Source organism: Culex pipiens, chromosome 3 (assembly GCF_016801865.2).
Source record: "Culex pipiens pallens isolate TS chromosome 3, TS_CPP_V2, whole genome shotgun sequence".
Lineage (NCBI taxonomy): Eukaryota > Metazoa > Arthropoda > Insecta > Diptera > Culicidae > Culex > Culex pipiens.
Window position 1 is genome coordinate 107,981,285 of NC_068939.1, and position 24,222 is coordinate 108,005,506.

Below are 24,222 nucleotides of genomic sequence, written 5' to 3' on the forward strand. Positions count from 1 at the left end.
AGGTCAAGTCACGTTCCTCTGAAGCAGGAAGAATACGAGCGTGCAGAACACATGTTGTGGCGACAGGCGCAGGGTGAGTACTACGCTGACGAGATTGCAACTTTACAGCGAAATCGAGAGCTTACCCAGGAGAAGTGGATACCGATCGATAAGTCCAGTGCGCTGTATCATCTGGGACCATATCTGGACGAATTCAACGTGCTGCGCGTCGATGGTCGAACTGCTGCGGCGGAGTACGCGCCGTACGATACGCGTTTCCCCGTGATTTTGCCGAAGAAACATTTGATCACCGAACGCCTAATCGAACTCTACCACCAGCGTTACGCTCACGGGAATCGGGAAACGATTGTAAACGAATTGCGCCAGCGTTTTTATATTCCAACAATTCGAGCGACCGTGCTGAAAGTGACGCAGAGATGCCTGGTGTGCAAACTTAACAGCGCAAAACCGCAGCCACCACGTATGGCACCGCTTCCGATTGAACGCCTTACACCTTTTGTTAAACCGTTCAGTTACGTTGGATTAGACTATTTTGGCCCAATCGATGTAACCGTTGGAAGACGGGTGGAAAAACGATGGATTGCTCTCGTCACGTGTCTTAACACCCGAGCAATTCACCTGGAGGTGGCACACCGGCTGGATGCGGATTCTTGCATTATGGCTATTCGACGTTTCGTGTTGCGCAGGGGGCCTCCGATTGCCATTTTTTCGGACAACGGCACGAACTTTAAGGCAGCAGAAAAGGAGCTCAAGGAGCAGATTCGCCGGATTGACGTCGCAAGTGCCAACGTGTTCACCAACGCTCGTACCCGCTGGAGTTTCAATCCTCCATCAGCCCCCCATATGGGAGGCATCTGGGAAAGGATGGTGCGCACTGCAAAGACGACCATGAAAGCTTTGTACGGGGACAACCGGATGAACGACGAGATCCTCCTCACCGTTATGGCTGAAACCGAGGAGATCATCAATTCTAGGCCGTTGGTGTACACGCCTCAAGAATCTTCTAACGCTGAAGCACTTACTCCGAACCATTTCGTCCGAGGCACACGCAGAAAAAAGAGTTCCCAAAGTCGTGAACAAGCGTTCATGAAAATGGGAACCACGAACAAAGTGTTCAAATTTCATGGTACGTTTTTCAAAATCGTACCATGGGATTTGAACACTTTGTTCGAGGTTCCCATTTTCATGAACGCTTGTTCACGATTTTGGGAACTCTTTTTTCTCCGTGCAGCTCCTCCGGGCTTGAAGATCCCAGCATCGCACCAACTGACTTAGCCGACGCCCTTCGAAGTACCTACAAGCGCTCGCAGTACATCGCAGACAAACTATGGAAGCGGTGGCTGAGAGAATACCTGCCGTCACTGAATCCGCGAAGCAAATGGCTGGAGGAGAGCAAGCCGATGGAGCCGGGAACGATGGTGTTCATCGTCGACGATCACGGGCGGAACGGGTGGCTGCGTGGAGTCGTAGAGCAGGTCTTCATGGGGAAGGATGGTCGAATCAGGCAAGCCACGGTCCGGACAGCGAGCGGAGTTTATCGACGACCAGTGACCAAGCTGGCGGTCATGGAATTGGAATCATCAAGTAAATCTGGCCTGGAACGATGTTCCGGACAAGGTTTACAGGCGGGGGAACTGTTGGCATCACTGGACGTCGACGATGCTGAAGAACCTTGTGTATAAACAAACCTTGCAAAACTAGCGTCAGATGAAAGTAGCATAGCCTGTCAGAAGTAGAAAGTCTTTCTTTGAAAAAGCACGTTTATTGCACGTGAAGAACACGTTTACTTTTCTTTATTAAATTAACTAGCTTTCGGTGAATAATTCAATTTGCGAGCATCGATTTGTGAGTAATTTGTTTCATTGTTTGCAAGAAGCAACCCATTTCTTATTTTCCTTTAAATTTAGAGCTAGAAACCGGTCAACTCACCCCAGACCGCACGGTGCACACGTTGAGGTTCGGTAAAGGTGTAAACTATAAATTGTAGGTATAATTGGCCTAAAAATTGATTATCGAACTAATAGAAATATTTAATTTTAGTTTGAGCTGAATTAAAAATTACGAGCTGCTACAAGAATTGCGTTTTGGGACCACCTATCCGAATCACCCACCAACAGTAAGAGAGAATAGATTTGATGAGATCAGCCATATTAACACGAAAAAATAACGCCCAAAAACAGAAGCCATGTTGATTTTTCTGCTGATGTAAAAATAATTGTTCCATTAAAAATTACAAATTATAGTAATTTGAAAGATTCATACCTTCGATGCATATTTTTTTGAGGCATCTAAGAAAGTTGATCAGTGAAATTTGTATGGCAAGAATTTTACGATTAAAATGGCTGCGTAAAGTCACAGTTATATTTATAAGGTTATTATAATATAATTATCGGTGTAAGCTTAAGTTCATCGGCGATTTGTGAATTAATTTCGAAAAGATTAAATGGATTTTAGGAAATAAAATTCAGAACTGATTTTTCTTAGACAAATCTTTTTTATCACCAACGATAGCAAATAAGTTTAAGTTTACTTTATTATAGTCTTGAAGAGCTCTTCTGTGATGTTATAAATTTTTGAAGCTTGAAAATAAGTTTTAGAAAAGCAATAAAGAGCATTTGCAGAGTATTGTGAAAATCAACGTCAAAGTTGCTTAGTTTTAAATAACTCCGCATAAACGCTCTTGATAACCTCCTAAAATGGTCCACTTTGCTCTTAACTCAGGTTTAACGCTGATTTATAGTTGTTCTGGAGAAAGTTTGGCTTTATGATATTTTTTGGCTAAGATAACTTGAATCTATCTTTCAGAAAGTAAAAAAACTTAAATTGTCACTTTGGATGTTTAAATAGATAACAAAATAAATTTATTAATCATTTTTTTATTTTATTTCGCTTCAGACTAAATTTTAAATGATTGCTATAAAATGAATTTTTATTCCTAATTTATTAAACTTTATCACAATATGAATAAAGGGTAAGGTTCCATAAACATTTAAAAAAATCGAAAAATTAGTTATCTCTAAATAAAATCAGTCAATCTTCGATGTATTTTAGAACAAAAAATTAGATTAGACAATTGATCTTGTAGTTGACAATCATTAATTAATGATAATTTCATAATTTTAACATAATTTAAAAAAAACTAGATTTTGATGTACTTAATGCAGTTAATATATTATGCTTTTCTTCATAAGGGACCATCCATAAACCAAGTGGACAAGTTAGGGGGGGGGGGGGGGGGGGGACGGTGATTGTCCACGCTCCATACAAAAAGGATTTTTTTTTTCATAAGAAAAGGATTTTTCAATAAACATCATTTTCTGTTGCCTTCAAAACAAAAATTGGAGCATTTATTAAAAACTGTTCACCTTAAAAATAAACATAAATTTGAAGACGCTTACAAGTTCTGTTTTAAAAGGACTGTAAACTTTTAGTTTCGAGTATAATTTTCCGTTCATATTGTAAAATTGTCCAAAAAATCCAAAAATGCAGTCCGTTTTCCGATTTAAACTTGGTTCATTGCGAAAATGTGAAACTTTCATAATATTGAAATAATCCTAATTACCAACGCTTTTTTGATAATAAGTAACTAACTTAATTTTTCCGAAATTTGTAAGAAATTGGAGTTCTTTTAACACTTGTCTACCTAGCTTAGTATGATTTCATACCATCCAGTTCGTATTTTTTCGTATCTTTCATATTGCAATATAATCTTCAGCCTATCAATGCCATCCTGGTTAATGGTACGCTTAATATCTTCTTCTCATTTTCGCATACAAAATACAATACCGTCATCTGGGGCGAATCGGGACATATGGGGTGAATTGGACAGCTGTTTTAGCAATGTGGCAGCTTAATAATTTAATATTTTTGAGTTGTTTTGGGTAGACCAGATTCAGAGCAACAAAATATGTTCATCCATTTCCAAATTTGAAGTTTTGAACTGCTCTAAAACGTGCTGACCCTAATCAGACTGTAGTCCCGAATCGAATGACGGTACTGTCGATTAAAGATGAAGTGACGTATATGCCACGACTAACGTTAATGTAAAACGTCAATATGAACCAAGTCTACTTTGTAATTCAACCGAATAAGCGGTCCCACATTTTATTCATACGGTGAACTAATGTGCAAATCCACGTGTCTTTGTTATAACTGGTACATATTCCAAACTTACGCACGAGAATTTAACAGTGATCTTTCGTAAAGGTTGAATTATTCCCACAAATGCCATCTGATGACTGGTGTGGTTATCAACATGCCACGTCATACTTGAGCCAACTGCATTGCTCATAACTGAACCCACCCAGCAGGTAAGTACTGCACGAGCGATTACTTTCGGTTCTTTATGACTCGTGCGCACGACGTGCTACCTCCGCCGCTTATCACCCATGCGTCGTTCCTTAGATGGTCCCGCGCACGTCGAGACGTTCAGCCGGCGGCGGAGGCCTAATCCGGTAGCAGAGGGCTAACGTCCGCCGAGAATGACGAGCGGATACAAAAGAATCGCGGTCGGTCTTTGTTCCTTCCTGTGTGTCTGCGAAGTCTCGAAGCGAAGAAATCATTCGTCACTTCTTCAAGACGCGCTGCACGGTGTGGTGTCTTCTTGTGATCGTTGAGTTTTGTGCGTCGAATCTCAAGATATTCAACAACCGCTCTCTCAACGGTACAAACGGAAGTGATAGCGCGGGCAAAGACGCGTCCAAAACAAGTTTCATCACAGCGTGTTCAGCTTCTTTGTAGTGGCGGCAAGCAAAACACTCTCGAGAGGACCATCGTTTGAACGTGATCTGCATAAACAGTTTTTGCGGTAAACAAAAATCGTCACAGAACCAGTTCGACGCTCGGCAGGCACTCAATGAACACCAACCGGTGGCGTGAGTACCACCGCCCGAATGCCAAGTTCATAACACATCGTCAACGGCGAGCCGGCCTCAGTTCTTGAACGAACCTCAAGCGGTGAACAGCAACTAAAGCGAATCAGCAGCACACTCTAGAGCAGTGGAACGCAGAAACCTTGAGTGAGAAGCTCTCAAACCGGTTCAACAGCTGATTGTGTGTTGTGTATAGAAAGGACTTGAACCATAAACTCAAAAAAATCGAAACAAAAAGTGGACGGTGAAGAAATTTTGAAGTTCTACAAACGGAAAAGTTCATAAGGTACGCACGGGATGACGGAGTGGTCTTGGCGTGTGACTCAATCGGCACACGCCAGCTGTGCGGATTCTCAGCTCATTATCGCGCGCGCAAGTGAAGTTCTTTGTGTGTCCCTTCGGCTGAATGTAACATGAGACGTTCCGACGGGCCGCTGGCTTGCCAGCAGTGGTGCCCTTACGGAGAAAATAACTTATTTATGTAAAGAGAAAAAAAACGCACACCGCGAACCACGCGGTATTAGAGGCTCATGTATTGCATAAACTGCCTTGAAGTCACGCCATGAAGACAACGACCAATCGAAGAGTTCGCGAAGCGATGGTGGTCGACAACGTGCCCACAACGGCTAATAACCGTGCAGCGGTCATGCTAAACACCCTCCTCCTACCATGTTTGACAGCTTAAACTTTGTAACAGAAAGTGTTCAAGGGTTCGTTATCTCCGCGTGACGACCGCCTGCACGTACTACCGGATTTAAGGGTTGTGGTTCGTTGGTTTTGAGATCGCGAGAAATCGAGGTTTTGTTTGCTTAAAGTGATAATATAATAGGTCAACGGCGGCGGTTGCGGTGATTTTAAGTCACCAGGTCGCGTTCAGAGTGTTGGGTTTGGAATGAGCTGAGCTTATAACAAGTGGTTGATAGGAGGTAGTGTGACTTGCTAGTTCAGGGGGTAATTTTACTGTTTATTGATATCTAAATCCAGCTATTTTCATTTTGTGAAAGCTTTTAGAATAACAGTTATCATTTTGAGTATTTTGTGATTTAAATCAGGCTTGATGCTTCAAGTTTAGTTTTTTTGTCAGCCCCTAAACTTCGACAATTTAAGAGGAATAAAAGCCTTATATAAATTTATTTTATGAGATTTTTAATTCAGATCACATTTTTTCGATTTACACTCTATTAGATTAGATAACAATAAACACAATGACGGTGAACTGAAAGCTAATAAAATATGCAAAATTCTCCTTCTTTCAGAACCCATCAGCACAAAGCAAATCTGCACACGATTCACCAGCCGAGAATCGCCTTCAATTGGCTGCTACAGTCGCCAGGAACGTGATTTCCATACACTTAAACGATCACCAAGTGGACCTGATTCGCATTCGGTGGAATAAAGAGTGACGAGTTCTGCGCGCGGAAGTGTCGTTACCAATTGAGAGTGATCCCAGTGTTTGCAAATTAAATTTCGCGATTCGCGCGCGACGTTTCTCAGCCAATCGAGAGCAATTTAGTGGCCGTTGCTGGGAAGAAGGTCAACGCAAGTGAATCTACGTCAGTGGGACTTGGGAGAGACGGCTGCTTAGCAGCACATTGTCAGTGAGCTAAGAATAGCTGAATAGCGAAAGTATGGCCGTGAACGTGCTGATCAAGGCATTGCTTGCCTTTGCACTGTTGGTTAAGTGCATAGACAGTGCCAAAATTTTGGCTATTTTTCCGGTGCCATTTAAGGAGCACCAACTGGGTTATAGGCCTTTGATAGAGCGGCTGGCAAACGTGGGCCATGACATCACGCTACTTACGACGGATCCAATCGATATGCGATTGGCTGGAAATGGCTCGTTGGTGAAACGGATCGAGCAGATCGATCTGAGCTTCGTGTACGATCTGCCCATTCTGGAGGAGCTTAACGCGGTCGGTTTGGACGAGAGGGACATGCTGAGGAATGTTTTTAACGTGATGAGGAAGATATCGGAAGCGGAGCTGCAGCATCCGTCCGTCCAGGAGCTGATCCGAGGCGCAGGGAAGTTCGATGTCGTCATGGTTGAGTGGTCCGGAGTGAGTTTGATGAACGCCTTCGCGCATCACTTCAAGGCTCCACTGGTGGGCATCATCAACGCAGGGGCGTACATCAACGCCCACGAAGCGCTCGGCAATCCCAACCACCCTATTGGATATCCGAGCATCTTTATGCCGTTCACCGAAGACCTGAACCTGCTGCAGCGCATCTCCAGCGTGTTCTTCACCATCTGGTTCCGGTGAGTATCGTTCTAGAACTTCCCGCGAAAACGTTAGTCACGGCCGTGACGTTTCGACGTTTGAGGTTGTATAAATGAAAACTAATAATCGTCGGACGCCCAGCTGTGCGGGCTAACTCAACCGTGACCTTTCGACGGGCTTCAGGGTATGCGCGGCAAGTGTAGAATTATTGACGAGCTAGCCGACGCAATCGCAAGTACAACAACCTGCCACCGGTGGTAGTACTTGAGCTAGTTTGTGACTTATGTACGCCAACGGCAAAAGGACGGCACTTATATCATGAACGGTAGTACGTGCGAGCACGTTTGACTTAGAGTTGGCCTCTCCAATTAGCCGGATTTGTTTATGAACTTAATGAGAACAGGATATAATTATAATTTGTTGTATGCATCAATCCGACCGCACACTGGATCCAGCATTGATAGCATTAGTAGCAAAACAAGGGACATAACCATGAGCCGCGAAGTGTGTAACAATTGTTTCAACATTAATGAGATTCGGAAAAATAAATAAATAACTCATATGATTAAGCTAAGCTCTAAAAAAGGTATTAGACTATGAAAAAATTACAAACAACACGCACTTTTTGACAGTTTGCCTGCCCTGCATTTGGTTGCAAAAACTTCAGCCTGCATAAATTTTGCTTGTTTTGCCGCATCAAGTTGGCAAACTATGAAACACTGAAAAGTGCGAATCAGTTTGTTTGTTTGTCACCTTTTTAATTGGCTAATAAATATTATGTGTGATAGTGAGATCGTCATCATTTATTTGTTTTTTTTTTTCTGGGCAATAGCTATATACACAGCTAAAAAAGTAGTAATCCAGCTGCGTGTAAAAGGCCTGGATGTAAAATAAATATTGCATTATTTTATGCAAATTTATGTGATTTTACACTCTGAAATATGTAGCCCATCAGTATGGGAAACCTACTTGACCGAAATGTCAAGCTCATATATGCGTTTATCCTTACAACTTTTCATCGGTCTGATGGCCGAGTGGGCTAAGGCGCCAGTCCTTACTGTTGGTGCTGGGTTTGAATCCCGTCGGTTGCAACTTTTTTTTGTGTTTGCAAAAAATGTACATGCAGTGTGTAATATTAAGTGTTTATTTTGACGAAGGTGATGTGCATGCTTTTGCATGCGATTTTACCATCGGATTTTTTGCTGTGATAGTATAAAATGAAGACATTGAACATTATGTTAGTAAATCGATTTCCATAAACATATGTCCCTATTCAGACGAAAGTCCTGATTCTCTCCATTGGCGCAATGTTATTTACTAATGATTAGAAATTAAAAATATCATCAACGACTCAGAAGGAACATCTATGATGGTTGTTTTCTGACAAAAGCTTAAATTTGACTACTGCGTAGTTGAAACAACACATTAATCATTATTATCTGTGAAGTTTTGGAAAATTACTTAATATGTTGATTACAACAACTGATAAAATTTGCACAGATTAGTTTATTATGACATTTTCTGTCTACGCACACAAACTGATAACAGAACCTTCGCACATTCTCTAAACTGACGTCACGATCCCTTCTTATCAGCAGACTTACTCATGAATTCTTTCTACCCTCCTCTCTCTGTCCCTTTCTCCCTCCAGATTCTACTACTACACCGAGGAAGTCCCCCTGCAAAACGCTATCGCCAACAAGAACTTTGGCGCCCAACTCCCCGACTTGTTCGAGATTGAACGTCAGGCCGACCTGCTGCTGATCAACGCGTACCAAGCCCTCGGCAATGTACGCCCGGTGGGACCGACCACGCTCTACCTCGGTGGAATCCACCGCAAATCGGCCGCTGATCTGGCCGCCGGTGGCCTTTCCGAGGATCTGCAGTACTTCCTGGAGCACTCGCCGGAACCGATCGTGTACATCAACCTGGATCTGGACGCCGTCGCGGACCACTACCGGCTGGAGAAGATCGTCCGGGCGCTGGAAAGCCTCGGCGCGACCATTGTCTGGAACTGGAACCAGGGCCAGTTCGTGAACACCACCACCAGGATCTACCAGTCGTACGATCTGCCCCAGGAGGATATCCTCGGTAAGTTTGACCAGCGAGTTGAACTTTTCAGCTAAACCGGCCTGCGCTACACAGCAAAAAATCCGATGGTAAAATCGCATGCAAAAGCATGCACATCACCTTCGTCAAAATAAACACTTAATATTACACACTAAATGTACAATTTTTGCAACACACAAAAAAAAGTTGCAACCGACGGGATTCAAACCCAGCACCAACAGTAAGGACTGGCGCCTTAGCCCACTCGGCCATCAGACCGATGAAAATCGGAAAGGATAAACGCATATATGAGCTTGACATTTCGGTCAAGTAGGTTTCCCATACTGATGGGCTACATATTTCAGAGTGTAAAATCACATAAATTTGCATAAAATAATGCAATATTTATTTTACATCCAGGCCTTTTACACGCAGCTGGATTACTACTTTTTTAGCTGTGTATGCCGCGCGAAATCTCGACCGGTTCCCTAAAAATATCACGCAACTACGCACTTGAGGCCGGTAAGGGGGCTCGTCAAGTCGACGGCGAGCACGTGGTTTGAAAATCTAATGCGCAGAATATTTCGCACAACGATAACAAACACTCAAACGCTGCTGAATGAGGAACCTTGAAATCAGGTTTCTTCGCGCCGGTTTTTCGTTTTCGCACGAACGCAACGCTGCGGTATCTTGTGTGGGGTTGTAGGCCGATAGAAACGAATTTATAAATCATGTGGCGTTTGTTTTGCTCGGCTAGAGAGGACCGGACCCTGCTAAACTTGTGACCACCAGTTGCTGTTGTTGTGGTTCATTTGACATACTTGTGTGTGGATGATATTTATAGATGGTTGGTTCGAATTTCGAATAGCTGAAATTGACGAGCGAATTTTGGTAGCTTCCTGGTTCACTGTTCGATACGTAAAAGTTCATGGAGGGTTGGAAAGTGAATTGGAATCTTATCCTCTCACTTTCAAGGGTAAAAGCTATAATTATCAGCCCTGAGAGTTGGAAAAAGAACCTTATACAAACAATTGATTTTCAATTATAAATTAAATTTTAAATTACTTTGATTTTGTAAATATCATTAAAACATTATCTTTTTGGAAGTTAATTTTACCTTTGATCTTTAACGATCATGAAATATGTTGAAGTATTAAATCAGATTTCTGATTTCATTACCTTTTTCCTCAAAATCGTTACTTAAGATCCTAGAAGGTGTCCTTCACTTTTGGGACAATGACTGTCAATGATGATTCTGAATTCAGGGTCCAGAAATAGTAAATTGAAATGAAAAAATAATCACTATATGTAAAATGCTTCTACAAACAACACAAAGAAAACCCTTTTTTGATTGAAACATTCTGACTCAAGATTTGAATGTTTTTATAAAACAAATATGGCCGCCAAATGGCCAATCTGGAATGATGCCTTCCACAGCTTTAATCCACCTTAAGGTGGTTGGTGCCTTCTTGACATTCATAAAGTAAAGTAGGTTGTATTTACAAAATTGTTTTACCAGAACAGTAATTTCTAATTCCATTCAAACAACTCCTCAAAATTTTGGGAAGATTGTGTTTGTATTGGAAAAAATCAACGACGGCTCGCATGATTTATCCAGACATATTTTTTTCAAATTATCTGAGAGCCGGCTGCAGAAAAGTGTGTAATAAACACTTAAGTGCTCATAACTATTGAAAGGGTTGTAAGATCTTCAATCTTTTGGGCGCGTTGGAAGCGTCTTTTGATTACCTATCTAACGATGGGTCGCATGACAGATCTGGACAACGTTTTCATTAACATATCTGAGATCCGGCCTCAAAACAGTGTATAAATAACACTTAAGTGCTTAAAACTTTTAATAGGGTTATTAGATCTTCATTATTTTGTACTCGTTGTAAAGGTCTTTAAAATACCTTTCTAAAAATGTATAACATGATCGGTTTTCTAACAAAAACCTCTCTTTTTACGATTTTCCGGACATTCTTCAAAATGGTTTTTTTTTAGCATAACTTTTGAAGTACTTTACAAAACTTAATAATTATTAACTAGGGTCTTGTGGGACCCCAAGACGGATCGAATAAGACAAAAACGTTCCAAATCGGTTCAGGCAGTCCGGAGATAATCGAGTGCATTTTTTATTTCGGTGCACAGACTCACAGACATACATTTGCACATAATTTGATTCCGAGTCGATATGTATACGTGAAGGTGGGTCTAGAAGGTTGAATTGAGAGGTCATTTTTTTAAATGATTTTATAGCCTTCCCTTAGTAAGGAGAGGAAGGCAAAAAGAAGAAAATAGGAATTTTAATGTATTTTTGAGTGGTTGTTTTAAATCTGTTTTTTTTTTACTTCTAATCATTATCCTTGGCCTTGTTTTTAGCTTGCATATTTTTCACTGTACCCTTCCCATTACATTTTCAAGATTCATAATTGGTTTAAAACATAAGGCTCATAATTTTAGAAGTGAAAAAGTTTAAACCAATGAATAAAACTTGAAAATATCATATAGTAAGACAAAACAAGAGAAGCGAAACTTTTCGTAAACAAGAAAACAAGATTGTTAGGGCAGTAGTGGGTTAAGCGCACATATCTCAAATTAGTTTCAGAAAAACGCAAGTAGAAATTGCTCAAAGTAATTTTTTGCCACTTGTTTTAACAGAAAAAAAAATATGAAAATCGACAATTACGTGTTTTCAGAATAAACAAAGTTAATTGCAAAAACCACTTTCAAACAATGTTGTTTAGACAAGTCATTCAGAAATAACACCCTTCACCCCAACCTCAGGCCGGTCACACTTAAAAATGTGGTGAGTTTGAACAACAACAACCAGCTTAGTTTAGACGATTAGATAAATGATGCGAATCGCGCCGGTGGCGTCGATCTGGCCCCCTGCCAGAGGCAAACAATCCTCCGAGTGGTTTAGCTGAAGGTCAGGAGGGAGGCTTGTTTTGAACGTAAAATTGAGCTCTTTGCGAAGAGCAGGTTGGAACTCAGACACTCACCGTGTGGGGGACGACTGCGAGTGGGGGTGGGTGACGAGGCAGGAATTTTGTTTTGATCAAGCTCTCTTAAAATAGCGTGGCAAGAGCGCATTGCCGACCACGTTGAGCTTGTACTAAGTCTGGGGGCTCGTCCAATCGCGACACGAAGCCGATTGGACGGCGTCACTACTTGTTTACAACGCTATGGCTTGGTAGGGTAGGTTGTTGTTTGTTGTTTTGCTGCGCTCACTCGAGGTGCAGTATGCAACTGCCGTGACTTAAACGTGACCGGCAAGTCTTATAGGTAGTAACGGGTTTTTGCTCACTACGAGTAAACAACTCGCTGCGTAAGAGTGGGCGGTGTGTGAAAAACAATACGTTGTTTACGGGTTTGCCGACAAGATTAGAGCGGATCTGTGACAGAACTGCAAGGCCATCACAGTCTGACTAATCGTCCCTTTCTAATGCAAATTAATTCGAAACGTCGTTAAATTTGTTTTTCTCGAATTTCTGTTGTTGTTTACGCGGAATATTAATTGTTCTTCCTTGTTTGCTTTCGTTACAGCGCACCCCAAGGTGAAACTGTTCATCACCAGTGGCGGTCAGCGGAACATCGAGGATGCCATCCACCATCGGGTTCCGGTGCTGGGAGTCAGCTATTCTAGCTCGCTGGAGCACTATCTGAGACAGGTGGCCAAGTACGAGGCTGGAATTATATCGTTAATCGACTTTGAAACCCAGGCGACCTTTACCGACAAGTTGCAGGATGCGTTCGGGCTTGAGATGTGAGTATCGATTATTTTACCAAATGTTACCGAACCAAGAAATAAATTAAAATTGAAATTGCAAGCCATGGAAAAAAAAATTCATTGAAAAAAGTTTTGTAAAATTCATGACACACAAGTACAGTTGATTTTTCAAAACCTTAGTTTTCAAAACATTGAAATTTTAAAGTTTTTTTAGTTAAAAATTGCCTTCTGATTTTTTGAGTTGTTTGCATGGGAAAGGGAAGACAAAAGCATAGAAAAATATTTGCAACAGCCTAATAACACGAATGTGAAAAAAAAATTAATGCAGGTGTCACACGAGCACGTGTGAAATTACGTTTTTCCAACATATGACTGCTTTTTTTAACACATTCACCTATCGTTAACAGGTTGAATCAACACTAGTCAGAAATCACGCGCTTTTAGCTCTCTTCCATAACTTGCATACAGTCTCAAACAGAAATCGGCAATCTGTACTAATTCCACCTCGCCTTCTCCCTCTCTCCAGCTACCAATCCCACATGAACGCGCTGAATCGTCTGCTAGCGGATCAACCGATGAGCTCGCTGGAACGGGCCGTCTGGTGGATCGAGTACGTAGCCCGCCAAGGTGGTACCAAGCACCTGCGCACGCCCCAGCTGTCCTGGTTCCAGTACCTGATGCTGGACGTAACGCTAACCGTGGCGTTCTTCACCAGCCTGGCCGGACTGGCCGTTGCCTACGTCGTGTGTCGGGCGGTGCGTTACTCGCGGAGCTTACCGATCGAAATGGTAACGCGGGGCAGCCGAAAGTGTAAGAAGCTGTGAATTGTGCCATTTGCTGGTTGTGTACGAAAAGCTGAGCAAGCTGAAGGGAACTGAATCGATTGTTTTGTATTTACATGTGACACTCGCGATATCTTTAAAACCATGTTTAAGCCACCTGAATCATACTAGTTCTATACTTTTTAAGGATCCTTGTGATATTAGATTGTAAATTGTTCAATATATTAAGAAATAAAAGTTTAAAATAAAATTATCTGTGTCTTATTCATCTGGATCTTTTAAATAAAGTGGGGTGGTAAAAGCCTAAACATTTCATATTATTTCATATATTTTGTTATATAAGCATAACTTGAGTACAGTTACTGTCATACAGTTACTACATACCTTTCAACAGCTGATTATTTGACAGTTGGGAAAAGACTTTACGAGCTCAAAGAATCAAGTAAAGAAACAGAAGGAAAAAAGTTACAAAATAACCTCCGAAATAGCTAATAAAAATGGATGGCACATATTTAAAATAAAATATACGTAATATCCTAAAATCTAAAATACATAAATCATCCGCAACGTTGCATTCGTTACGGAACGGAAAACAACCATGTTTCTCCATCAGATGTGTTAGCGCGGATACTGCTGTGGGTAACGCTTGATTATTGTTGGGTGGATGCCGCGATGCAGGCGTTAATTCAAGAGCACGAGAAAGCAGAAAATCACAGCATGAATGTTGAAAAGTAGGGTAACCTGATCTTTTTTAGATTTAATTTTGTGTTGTTTTAGTAAAACAAATCCATTTTTAAATTTATCAAACGTAATATATATTGACAACCCACATAAAAAAGGCGCAAAACTTCAGAAAACCGATATTTTATGATTTAATGATACTTTGATATTGTTGACAGCATCATGACTGTTAAAATGTATTTAACATTTGGTGATTTTTTTAAATCACTGAAAAAATTAAATAAGGCTAGACATAAGATTCCAAGTAATTTTGGTCCACATTTAACACAATCATGGAAAATAAAATTAAGCGTCATTGCCAAAGATTAAGTTTCTTAAGTACATCATAACTTAAACAGGGTTGCCAGATTTAGACTCGTTTGGAAGGTCTCTCGATTACCTTTCCAATAAAAGGTCGGTTGATGGATCCGGGAATTGTTTACAAAAAATAAGGGAGATTCGGATGTAAAAAGTACATAAATATAACTAAAGTGGTCATAACTTGAGACAGGATTGCCAGATCTTCAATGTTTTGGACTCATTGGAAAGGTCTTTCGATTACCTAACCAACGATGGGTCGTCTGGGGGATTCGGATATACCTTACATAAAAATAAATGAGATCAGGCTTCAAAAAAGTACTTAATTATCACCAAGTGGTCATAACTGATATTTGGCACCATGGAAGATGAGCCCTTTCCCGACATTATGCATGGTCCTGCGAAATATTTTGTCGGGGGGTCTAGTGCAATTTTTTTTGAGGATTTTTTCAATTTTATAGAATTTTTCTTCAGAAAAGTCGATGAAAATCGATGGATTCATATTCATATCCATCAAATTTCTTATGATTATGCCTCACATAAAATGTCCAAGTCCAAAGTCCAAACCAAATTTACTAGATTTATAGCTTTTATTGAAATTACCCCAAAATCCTAGCTGGAAACCTCAATACGACTGAATAAAAATCTTTTCTTTGTCCAATTTGTCATGAAAGTCCAAACCAAATTTACCAGATTTATAGCTTTTATTGAAATTACCGACCTCCGTGTACGCACGAGTGCAAGCAGCAGTCAAGTGCTCAGTGCTCCATCGTTTTTTCGAAATTTTTCGCCGTAATTTACCGTGATTAGCCGCGAGTTTGCTCCACCAGCATGCCAAGGGCCGGCCGTGGCCGTGGCAGTTCGAGTGCGGCCTCGAAAAACCCGCGAAGTTCGTCTACCGGCCGTGTGCAAAAAGGTAAACAAACCAACGCCGCGTCGTCCGCCATCGCGCCTGGGAGTGTGTGCGCCAAAGGATTTGACCCGAAATTATTACACGCCAATTACCGCGTCCAGGATCGCAGCCCTATTAGGCTCCGTTCAGCTACTTCCGGCAATCCGTCGACCGATGGCGCTTCAACATCCGCCAACATTCCCACCAGTAACAAGTTCGCGAGACTGAGTGACGAGGAAAGCAACAACAACAACACCGACGGTAGCACTACCGACGACGACGACGACGATGGTTGTGCACGGAAGAAAGTGATTTCGCCAAAAAAAGTAATTACTCCAAAGGAACGACGACCACCACCAATTTTTGTTTTGGACACGTTGGCGGACGATGTTGACGAGCAGCTGGAAGGCCTCGTGTACTGCCTCAAAATAGTTAAATCGTCAGTGCAAGTGTTCACATTTGAACAAAAGAACTTCGACCTGGTTGTGGAGAAATTGAAGCGTAAAAACTTCAAGTTCTACACATTCGACCCCGTGCAGAAGACAGCTGTTAAGGTCGTCTTGCAGGGGTACCAAGACCGCCCGACCTCCGTCCTCAAGGAGCACCTCTCGGGTGTCGGAATAACGCCGCGAGACATAAAAGTCCTCTCGCGGAAGACAACCGTTACAGGTACACACACACTGTACCTGTTGTACTTCGATCGCGGCACCGTCAAACTTCAAGACCTGCGGCGGACTAAGGCGTTGGACGGTTTTTGGGTAAACTGGCGGTTTTACTCAAAAAATCCGACGGACGCAGCGCAATGTCACCGATGCCAGAAATTCGGCCACGGCTCGCGGAACTGCAACCTCCGGCCCCGCTGCGTGAAGTGCGGTGAGTCACACCTCTCGGAGGTGTGCGCACTGCCACGAAAGGCGGACTTGGGGGAAAACGCAGAACAAACCAAGCCGCGCGTAAAGTGCGCGAACTGCGGCGGTAACCATACCGGCAATTACCGCGGATGCGTCGCGCGGAAGTCCTACCTCGAGGAGCAGGAAAAGAGGAAGAAGAAAGCAGCAGCGTCCCACTCTCCTCAGCGAAGCACGAGCGCAGCCGTTCCTGCAGCTGGACAGCTTACGGTTCCAGCGGACAATGCAGCCCAGCAAGAAGTCACCGGGGAAGATCTCTTTACCCTGCCGGAGTTCTTTGCTCTCGCGGGGGAGATGATGACGCGGTTTCGGAGCTGCCGTAACAAGGCGGAGCAATTTCTAGCCCTCGGGGAATTAATGATTAAGCACATCTATAAAGGATAAAAAATTGTGATCTAGTTTTAAGCTTTCTCTATTTCTATCCCCTTTCCCTTGCAATTTTAGTAAGTTTTTTTTCTTATCTTTTTCTTACTTTCGGTAACCCCTTAACTACAAGCAACAATTGTTCCAAAATGGATTATGATGTAACACACAGCTGAAAGGAACTCCAAAACTCTGTTATGTATTCCAAAAGAACTTATTGTATATTGATAATTCACCAATAAACCGAATTGAAAATTGAAATATTGAAATTACCCCAAAATCCTAGCTGGAAACCTCAATACGACTGAATAAAAATCTTTTCTTTGTCCAATTTGTCATGAAAATACAGTAACAGATTGCCCGGTTACAAATTCGAGCATAAAACTCTGCTAAAATTACATTATTTCATTTAAAAGGCAGTGTTCTTTGTTTGAATGGGAATTGAATCTAGAAATTTTGAGGAAAGCCACTCTTTGTTTTACGAAATAGGCTGTATCTCTGCATATATTGAACCCAAATTGATACCGCTTGGAGAAAGTGCAGACAAGCTTTGCCATACAGTCATGCCACATATTCGGAACACCCACAAATTCGGAAAACTTTTGTGATAATTATTCGTCTTAAGCATGCCAAATCCAGCTTGTTTGTCGACCTTAATATGTTTAGGACTTTCATTTGGACATTCTTATCTTACTTTTCACTAGTATTATTTTTTAACAAAAAACTTCACTTCATCTTGCCAAATTCGTAATTGTGGGATGGTCTCCTACAAATGTGGAACACCTGAATTTAACTGATATTTTCACAAAAAAATTGATCAGACCATGTAAAACCATCAAAAAGCTTGAGTTTCATTGGTTTCAGTGTGTGAAGTCATTATTTTGTTACAAATATTTACTCCTGGAGAGATCCAAAGTTTGTTTACATCCGTAAGAAAAAAGTGTTCCGAATTTGTGGATTTCAAGGGTCCATGTTTTTCTTTAAAAAAATGATATAAAACGTAAAAAAATAACGTATGCTAATACATCAATCGAAAGATCACAAGAAAAGCTTTCACATGAAGGTAAAAGCAAATCATTTTGTTCAACTATCGATTTTCTATAATTTTTTGAACATCGGCCGATCTGTAAACCGTTCCGAATATGTGGGATGACTGTATATCCTCTACGTTGCTTACCCTGGAGAAACCCTGCGTACCTTACAAGTTACGATGACCGCTGAATTACTACAATTAGAATCTCTAGAACATCGCTGTATTTTCCTGCAAAGTCTTTTTCTGTTCTTACAAACCGAATAGACTGCCAGAAGATCCGTCAGAAAATGAGCCTTCACGAGCTCCAACGTGCGCTGAGAACCTACCTGCCGTTTAGGATCGCAACGCACACCACCGTTTACGGATAAAACCACCAATCTGTTTATACGGACCCCATATGGATCTGAAATATCAATGTGCTGGAATAATGATTTTGTTATTAAACCCTAATGAGCAATCATGTATAACGAATATTAACTTTGTTTTGTCAAAAAGTCAAAAATCGACAAACCCAAGGCTTCTGAAAACTTTGAAAATCTGTTGTGTGTTATTTATCCAATCAATAATAAGATATTTTACTCATCAGGTTACCCAGAAACTGTATTTGAATCATTTTGACCTACTTATGACCAATCAGAATTAAGTTATCAATCATATAAATGAATGAAAATTCCTAACGGAACTCGACACGCTCTTCCAGGTATCATGTAATAGGCCCTTATCTGGTTCGTGTTAAAACAACAAACATCATGCCGTTGGGATCATTTAAACAGCTCTATCAATCAAACTGCGCCGGCGATCGACACCGTCCAACGCATGTAACCTACTAATCAAACATAATCCAAAATGCACGCCAGCCACCGTTTTCTTTCCCAGTAATCCCTTAAACGATTCATCAAACACATCACGATCCATGTCTTACATATCTGCACTCCCCTGAAAGTGATCTCCGTCTTCTGAGTCAATCAATCCTAGAGAGATCGATGGTGTAAAATGAACCGGTGTAATATCTATATCTAGACACCACTCGCAGTCCTAAAGTCGTCTGCACCAGTCAGTCACTCGAGCTAATCATCATTAATTATACGCAGGGGAAACTGAGCTACAGCTCCCACTTCAGAAGCCAACGAAATGTCTACATTCAATCTTCAGCACAGTCTCTACGAAAAGGTCGTATTGAAAACCGGAGGGATGCCCCAGAATTAAAGATCATCGAGAAAGTGTAGGGTTAACGTGAAAGGCTAGAAAGATTCAGGAAAAGGGTTGCCAAAGAGAATGATTTCAACAACAACAAAATAATCAGAAAACCATCACCTCACGTCGATCTGGCGGCACGTGTAGGGGTTGCGATCACGTGCAGGTTAATCAAGAAAAGTTACTTTTACTCAAATTCCAACGCATTACAAAGTAGCAGTTTGCTCATCTTTTCCTTCAAGTGCAAAATGCAACGAAACGGAAAGTGCTCAGCAATTGCAGCGAATCGGAAAAGAAGTGGCTAAGTTAATCAATTTGTTTGCGTTATTTCGCTAATCTGACTTTATTAGTCGCCTTAGACGGTTGCGCCTACACGAGCTTTCTGTTTTCGTTTTCCTTCTGCACCGACTTTTTCCGCTGGAATGACTTGATTTGATCGTGTAAGAACTTGGATCGCCTCAGGTTGGCACACCGTAATGTGGAGTTGGAATTGAAAGTCTTCAAAATTGCTTTTTCCAAGTGGTATTTTGAAATATTGTTAGTAATAACAATATTTTAAATACATTTTTGAATTGTAAAAAATGCAAATCCACCCAGTTCAACGTTAATTTTGTGATCTCTTCAATCAAGGGAAGCGATTAAAAAGCGCATTACAAACAATCAAGCCCACAAAACGGCGGATTTTCCGTTTTGCCGCGTCTTTGGCCGTCTTCTTGGCGGAGATTACGTCGAGGCGGTCAACAAGGCGTGAAAAATCTGTAACGAAAGTGAGTGGGTTGGTTGGTTTATTCGGTGGGCCCAGCCAGAGAGCCAGCAAAATAATTAATTTCATGGAGTTAATTGAAAGTGGGCGCGCGCACGTTTACAGAACGATTCTTGTGGTATCAACAGGAGGGGAGAGGTGTGCGACTAGCACGAGCCCGGTCAATGTCCCCCCGACGGAAGCTCCGAAACGGTTCTGGAACGATGTTGGAGGTCTGTGTACGCGCGTGGATCAAATCGATGGTCGTAAAATGTGGATTTGTTTGATCACGATGCTACACGAATTTTCGATTGGAAACGTTTAATCGGTCTGATTTGTCACGATGTCGGGGAAACATTTTCTAGCCAAATAAGGTCTAACTTGCCTTAGGCCATCGAAAGCAGACAAGTTTTATTCGAGTTGATAGGAATCGCTCAATTTTATATGCTGGCGAGGTCATTTATGTACGTCACATCAACTGTTGGCATAATTCAGGCACATTCGATATAGTTATCATAAAAAAGATTCATTAGTATTATAACAAGTCGGTAGTGATGAATGTTGAGGAACAATGATTTTTTAAACCCAACCCAAACGAAGTATTCAATCCAGATGTTTTTGAAAATTAATTGATATTTTATCATTGTACCCAGGAGTACACTAAGGTGGTCCAAATCCGGGCTTTCTCGTGGCTACCCCCTAAAATCAAAGATTGACCCATCAATAGGCTAAATTCCAAAATTGAGCTCATTCTGACCACGGGAACCCTCGAATCGCTTGAAGTTTGAATGGGAAATATCGTCTAAATGTTTGGAGAAAAGCAACTGTTTCAGTCTTTTACCTGTGGATGGCGCAATAGTCGTCCAATATGTATCAATTCTCAGTTGTGGAACCTTCATCAAATTTAGAACAACTTTCCCGAAGACACCTTATTTTTAAGATTTTTTGCTTCCGAAAAGTTCAATTTTTGCGCGGCTGGCTCAAAGGGGCATCATAACATTCGCACTCTGCCAGGCAGGCAGGCAGACAAGCTAGCACGCACGTGCATTTAAAACTTAGCCGTCTGCACAAAAATGGTCATTTTCAGAAGCTAATAACTTTTCAGCAAAAATCCTAAAAATATGGTAACTTCGGGTAAGTTCCCACTAACATGTTTGTAAACCCTTAAGAGGCAGTATTTGTAGATTCTGCTCGGTTTGTTCTAGAGGTCGTATCGAGGTGCTCCGATTTGGATGAAACTTTTAGGGTTTGTTTGTCTATACGTGAGATGAACTCATGCCAAATTTGAGCCCTCTACGACTAAGGGAAGTGGGGTAAAACGGGCATTGAAGTTTGAGGTCCAAAAAACATGAAAAATCTTAAAATTGCTCGCATTTCCGTAAAACTTCATCAATTCCAACTCTCTTAGATGCATTCGAATGGTCTTTTGAAGCCCTTCAAAATGTGCTATAGACATCCAGGATTGGTTTGACTTTTTCTCATAGCTTTTGAAAATTACTGTTAAAAATTGATTTTTTTAAAACCTTAAAAACTTTTTGCAACAGCTCCCAACACCCATACTCCCATAGGTCAAAAGTTAGGGAATTAAATGGACTATAAGTCTACGGTATTAACTTTTTGGCCAATCGCAGTTTTTCTCATAGTTTCACGATTTTTCTATAGCAAACATTTTACAACGTTAGTTTTTGCCCTGTAGGCCTCCATAGCGGCACTTTTTGGTCTCAATTTTGACATATTCGGAATCCTCAGGAAATTTTACATTAGGTTGAGATGTTGGAGTTATGAATTTGATTAAGAAAATAATTAAATAAAAAAAATTTGAAAAAAGAAATAGATCTTATTTACCCTGTGTTCAAAACGTCAAATGCTGTATCAAGTAAGCGAATACCTGTTTTACCCATAATCCGACAAAATGGTTAATAATATATTAATTAATTCTAAATGGCATTTTTTCCAATCAAATTCAAAATTCCAACACTTCAATCTAATGTAAAATTTTCTGAGGATTCCGAATATGTCAAAATTGAGACCAAAAAGTGCCGCTATGGAGGCCTACAGGGCAAAAACTAACGTTCTAAAATGTTTGCTATAGAAAAATCGTAAAACTATGAGAAAAACTGCGATTGGCCAAAATGTTAATACCGTAGGCTTATAGTCCATAAAATTCCCTAACTTTTGACATATGGGAGTATGGGTGTTGGAGGCTGTTGCAAAAAGATATTAAGGTTTAAAAAAAAACAATTTTGAACAGTAATTTGCAAAAGCTATGAGAAAAAGTCAAACCAATCCTGGATGTCTATAGCTCATTTTGAAGGGTTTTAAAAGACCTCTCGAATGCATCTAAGAGAGTTGGAATTGATGAAGTTTTACGGAAATGCGAGCAATTTTAAGATTTTTCATGTTTTTTGGACCTCAAACTTCAATGCCCGTTTTACCCCACTTCCCTTAGTCGTAGAGGGCTCATATTTGGCATGAGTTCATCTAATGTATAGACAAACAAACCCTGAAAGTTTCATCCAAATCGGAGCACCTCGATACGACCTGTTTCACATCGGTGAAAAACTCGCTCTTAATAGGCGCAGGTGCTTATTAACATTTCATGGCCTTCAAGCCACGAAATGCGACCTCAATGATCAGAAGATTTCCGCTAGGTTATCACCTATTCACGATGGATTATCTCTACAAAAGTCTCCAAAGCAATCAATTAGCCTCATATCGCGCTGATTCATCTCGTTTGCGTGCGTTTCTGTATGTGTGTGCGTTCCCGTCAAAATGTGCCAAAATATTATCAATTTCCTGTGGCAAACGACGATGAATGTCACCTGCTAAAATATTTCCGCCATTCCGTGCCCGCATCATCAGACACCGAACACAAACTCAAATAAATTAGTTCTCGAGATCATCCTGATGAATGGGCGCACATATTTTACACGACAAGCTGTTAATGAGCTCCGCGCAGGTCGTTCTGCAGAGAGCAGAAAACTGGAATCTTTAATCTGCACACGTTTGCGGTATGTGTTGTGTGTTCACAGATTTTGTCAATCAGATCGTAAACACGCAACAAGCGATGGCAAAGTTTGATGGGGTGGAATTCCAAGAGTTGAGGTAAAACCGTTAGTTCATTCAGCATTTGCTGGGCTTTAAGGCTTCTTGATGCCATTCAGAAGTGTCGAAACAAGTTGATTGATGGAATTAGAGCAGTGAATATTATTTTGTGTTGATAAGGTGAACAATTTTAATTTTATAATATATTTTGCAATAAATGTAAAAAGTGTGAAGTGTAAAATAGAAATCCGTAATTTTTTTGTTAAACAAGTATCATGAGACATTTTTCACATCCAGATTAGGCTACCAGCAATCATTTATCTCTTTCCACGCCCAGACGCAATATTTCAAAGTCCAACCCCAAAGACCGCTCCAAAACGTTAGACCCCAGAAATCGTCAGCAGTTTGGAAGAAGCGCCACACCACGGCCACGGTTGGTGCCGCCAACGCGAGAAACGATTAGTGGTTGAATTGGGCTCCCCGCTGCGGTTGAATTGGAGATGACTGAAATAAATCTTTGCCATCGCCAGCCAACATTCGAGACCACAAGTGACTCGGCACAAGGGCGGGATCGTTGTATTGTTGGGGTCCGGCTATAAGTCATTCCGGGTTGACGGGTTGTGCTACCGGTTGATGTTTCTACTACTGGGTTTAGTTTTGGGGTGATATTTATGTTGTCTGAGCATGCTCTTTCATTAGGACTTTTGTGATTTTTTGAAGAAGATTATTTACCTAAATCCACCATCAGGGTCCAGTTGTAGCGACATGAACATCAGCATATCAGCAGACCTGAAAACAAAAAAAAACAATTATGAATCCAATACTATCCATGCCGGCCAACTCCATCAACAGCATGGAAAAGCTGCAATTCTTTTTTTAGGAATATTGAAAAAAAACACATGATTTGACTGATTTGATGCCATTTTATTCAATTTTCAAAGTTTTTCAAAACAACCTATGAGTCACGGGTTTCCTATGCAGATAGTACCTTTTGGAAATTTAATCTAGAAATGCAACCTTCATCAATCAGACACTTTTGGGTTTAAGAGCGAGTCCACGCTGTAAGGGATGTTGTTAAGACCTCACCAAATTGATATATGACTAGCATCTGGGCCAAATATGAGCACTCGAGCACTTAATGTAAAGTGGGGCAAATCGGAACACAGAGTTTGAAGGATTAAAAGCCTCAAAAATCTTAAAACGTATGTAACTAAGACAAAATTCAAATAAATTTATAATTTCAAAAAGCAACTGAAAGGGCTCAAATATGCAAATGATGGCAGTTAAACATGTGAAATTAACGCTTTTTCTACAGGTTAATTTCTCAGATGTAAATTTTTGCTCGGGAGACCT

The 24,222-nt window shown here is 41.0% G+C and overlaps 2 protein-coding genes across 3 annotated transcripts in view; one reads left to right on the forward strand and one right to left on the reverse strand.

The window, feature by feature from the left end:
* Positions 1-24,222, reverse strand: part of LOC120421385 (serine proteinase stubble) — a 242,749-nt gene that overhangs the window by 54,748 nt on the left and 163,779 nt on the right. For both annotated transcript variants that reach the window (XM_039584592.2, XM_039584584.2), the window contains exon 6: positions 23,602-23,658. In XM_039584592.2, the coding sequence (XP_039440526.1) occupies positions 23,602-23,614 (13 nt within the window). In that variant the 5' untranslated portion in view covers positions 23,615-23,658. The remainder of the gene's footprint in view (positions 1-23,601; positions 23,659-24,222) is intronic.
* Positions 4,926-13,904, forward strand: LOC120421399 (UDP-glucosyltransferase 2-like). Its single transcript, XM_039584604.2, has 5 exons — positions 4,926-5,157; positions 6,128-7,128; positions 8,742-9,181; positions 12,689-12,908; positions 13,399-13,904. Exons 2-5 carry the CDS (start codon positions 6,500-6,502, stop codon positions 13,694-13,696), a joined length of 1,587 nt encoding a protein of 528 aa, XP_039440538.1. The 5' UTR covers positions 4,926-5,157; positions 6,128-6,499; the 3' UTR covers positions 13,697-13,904.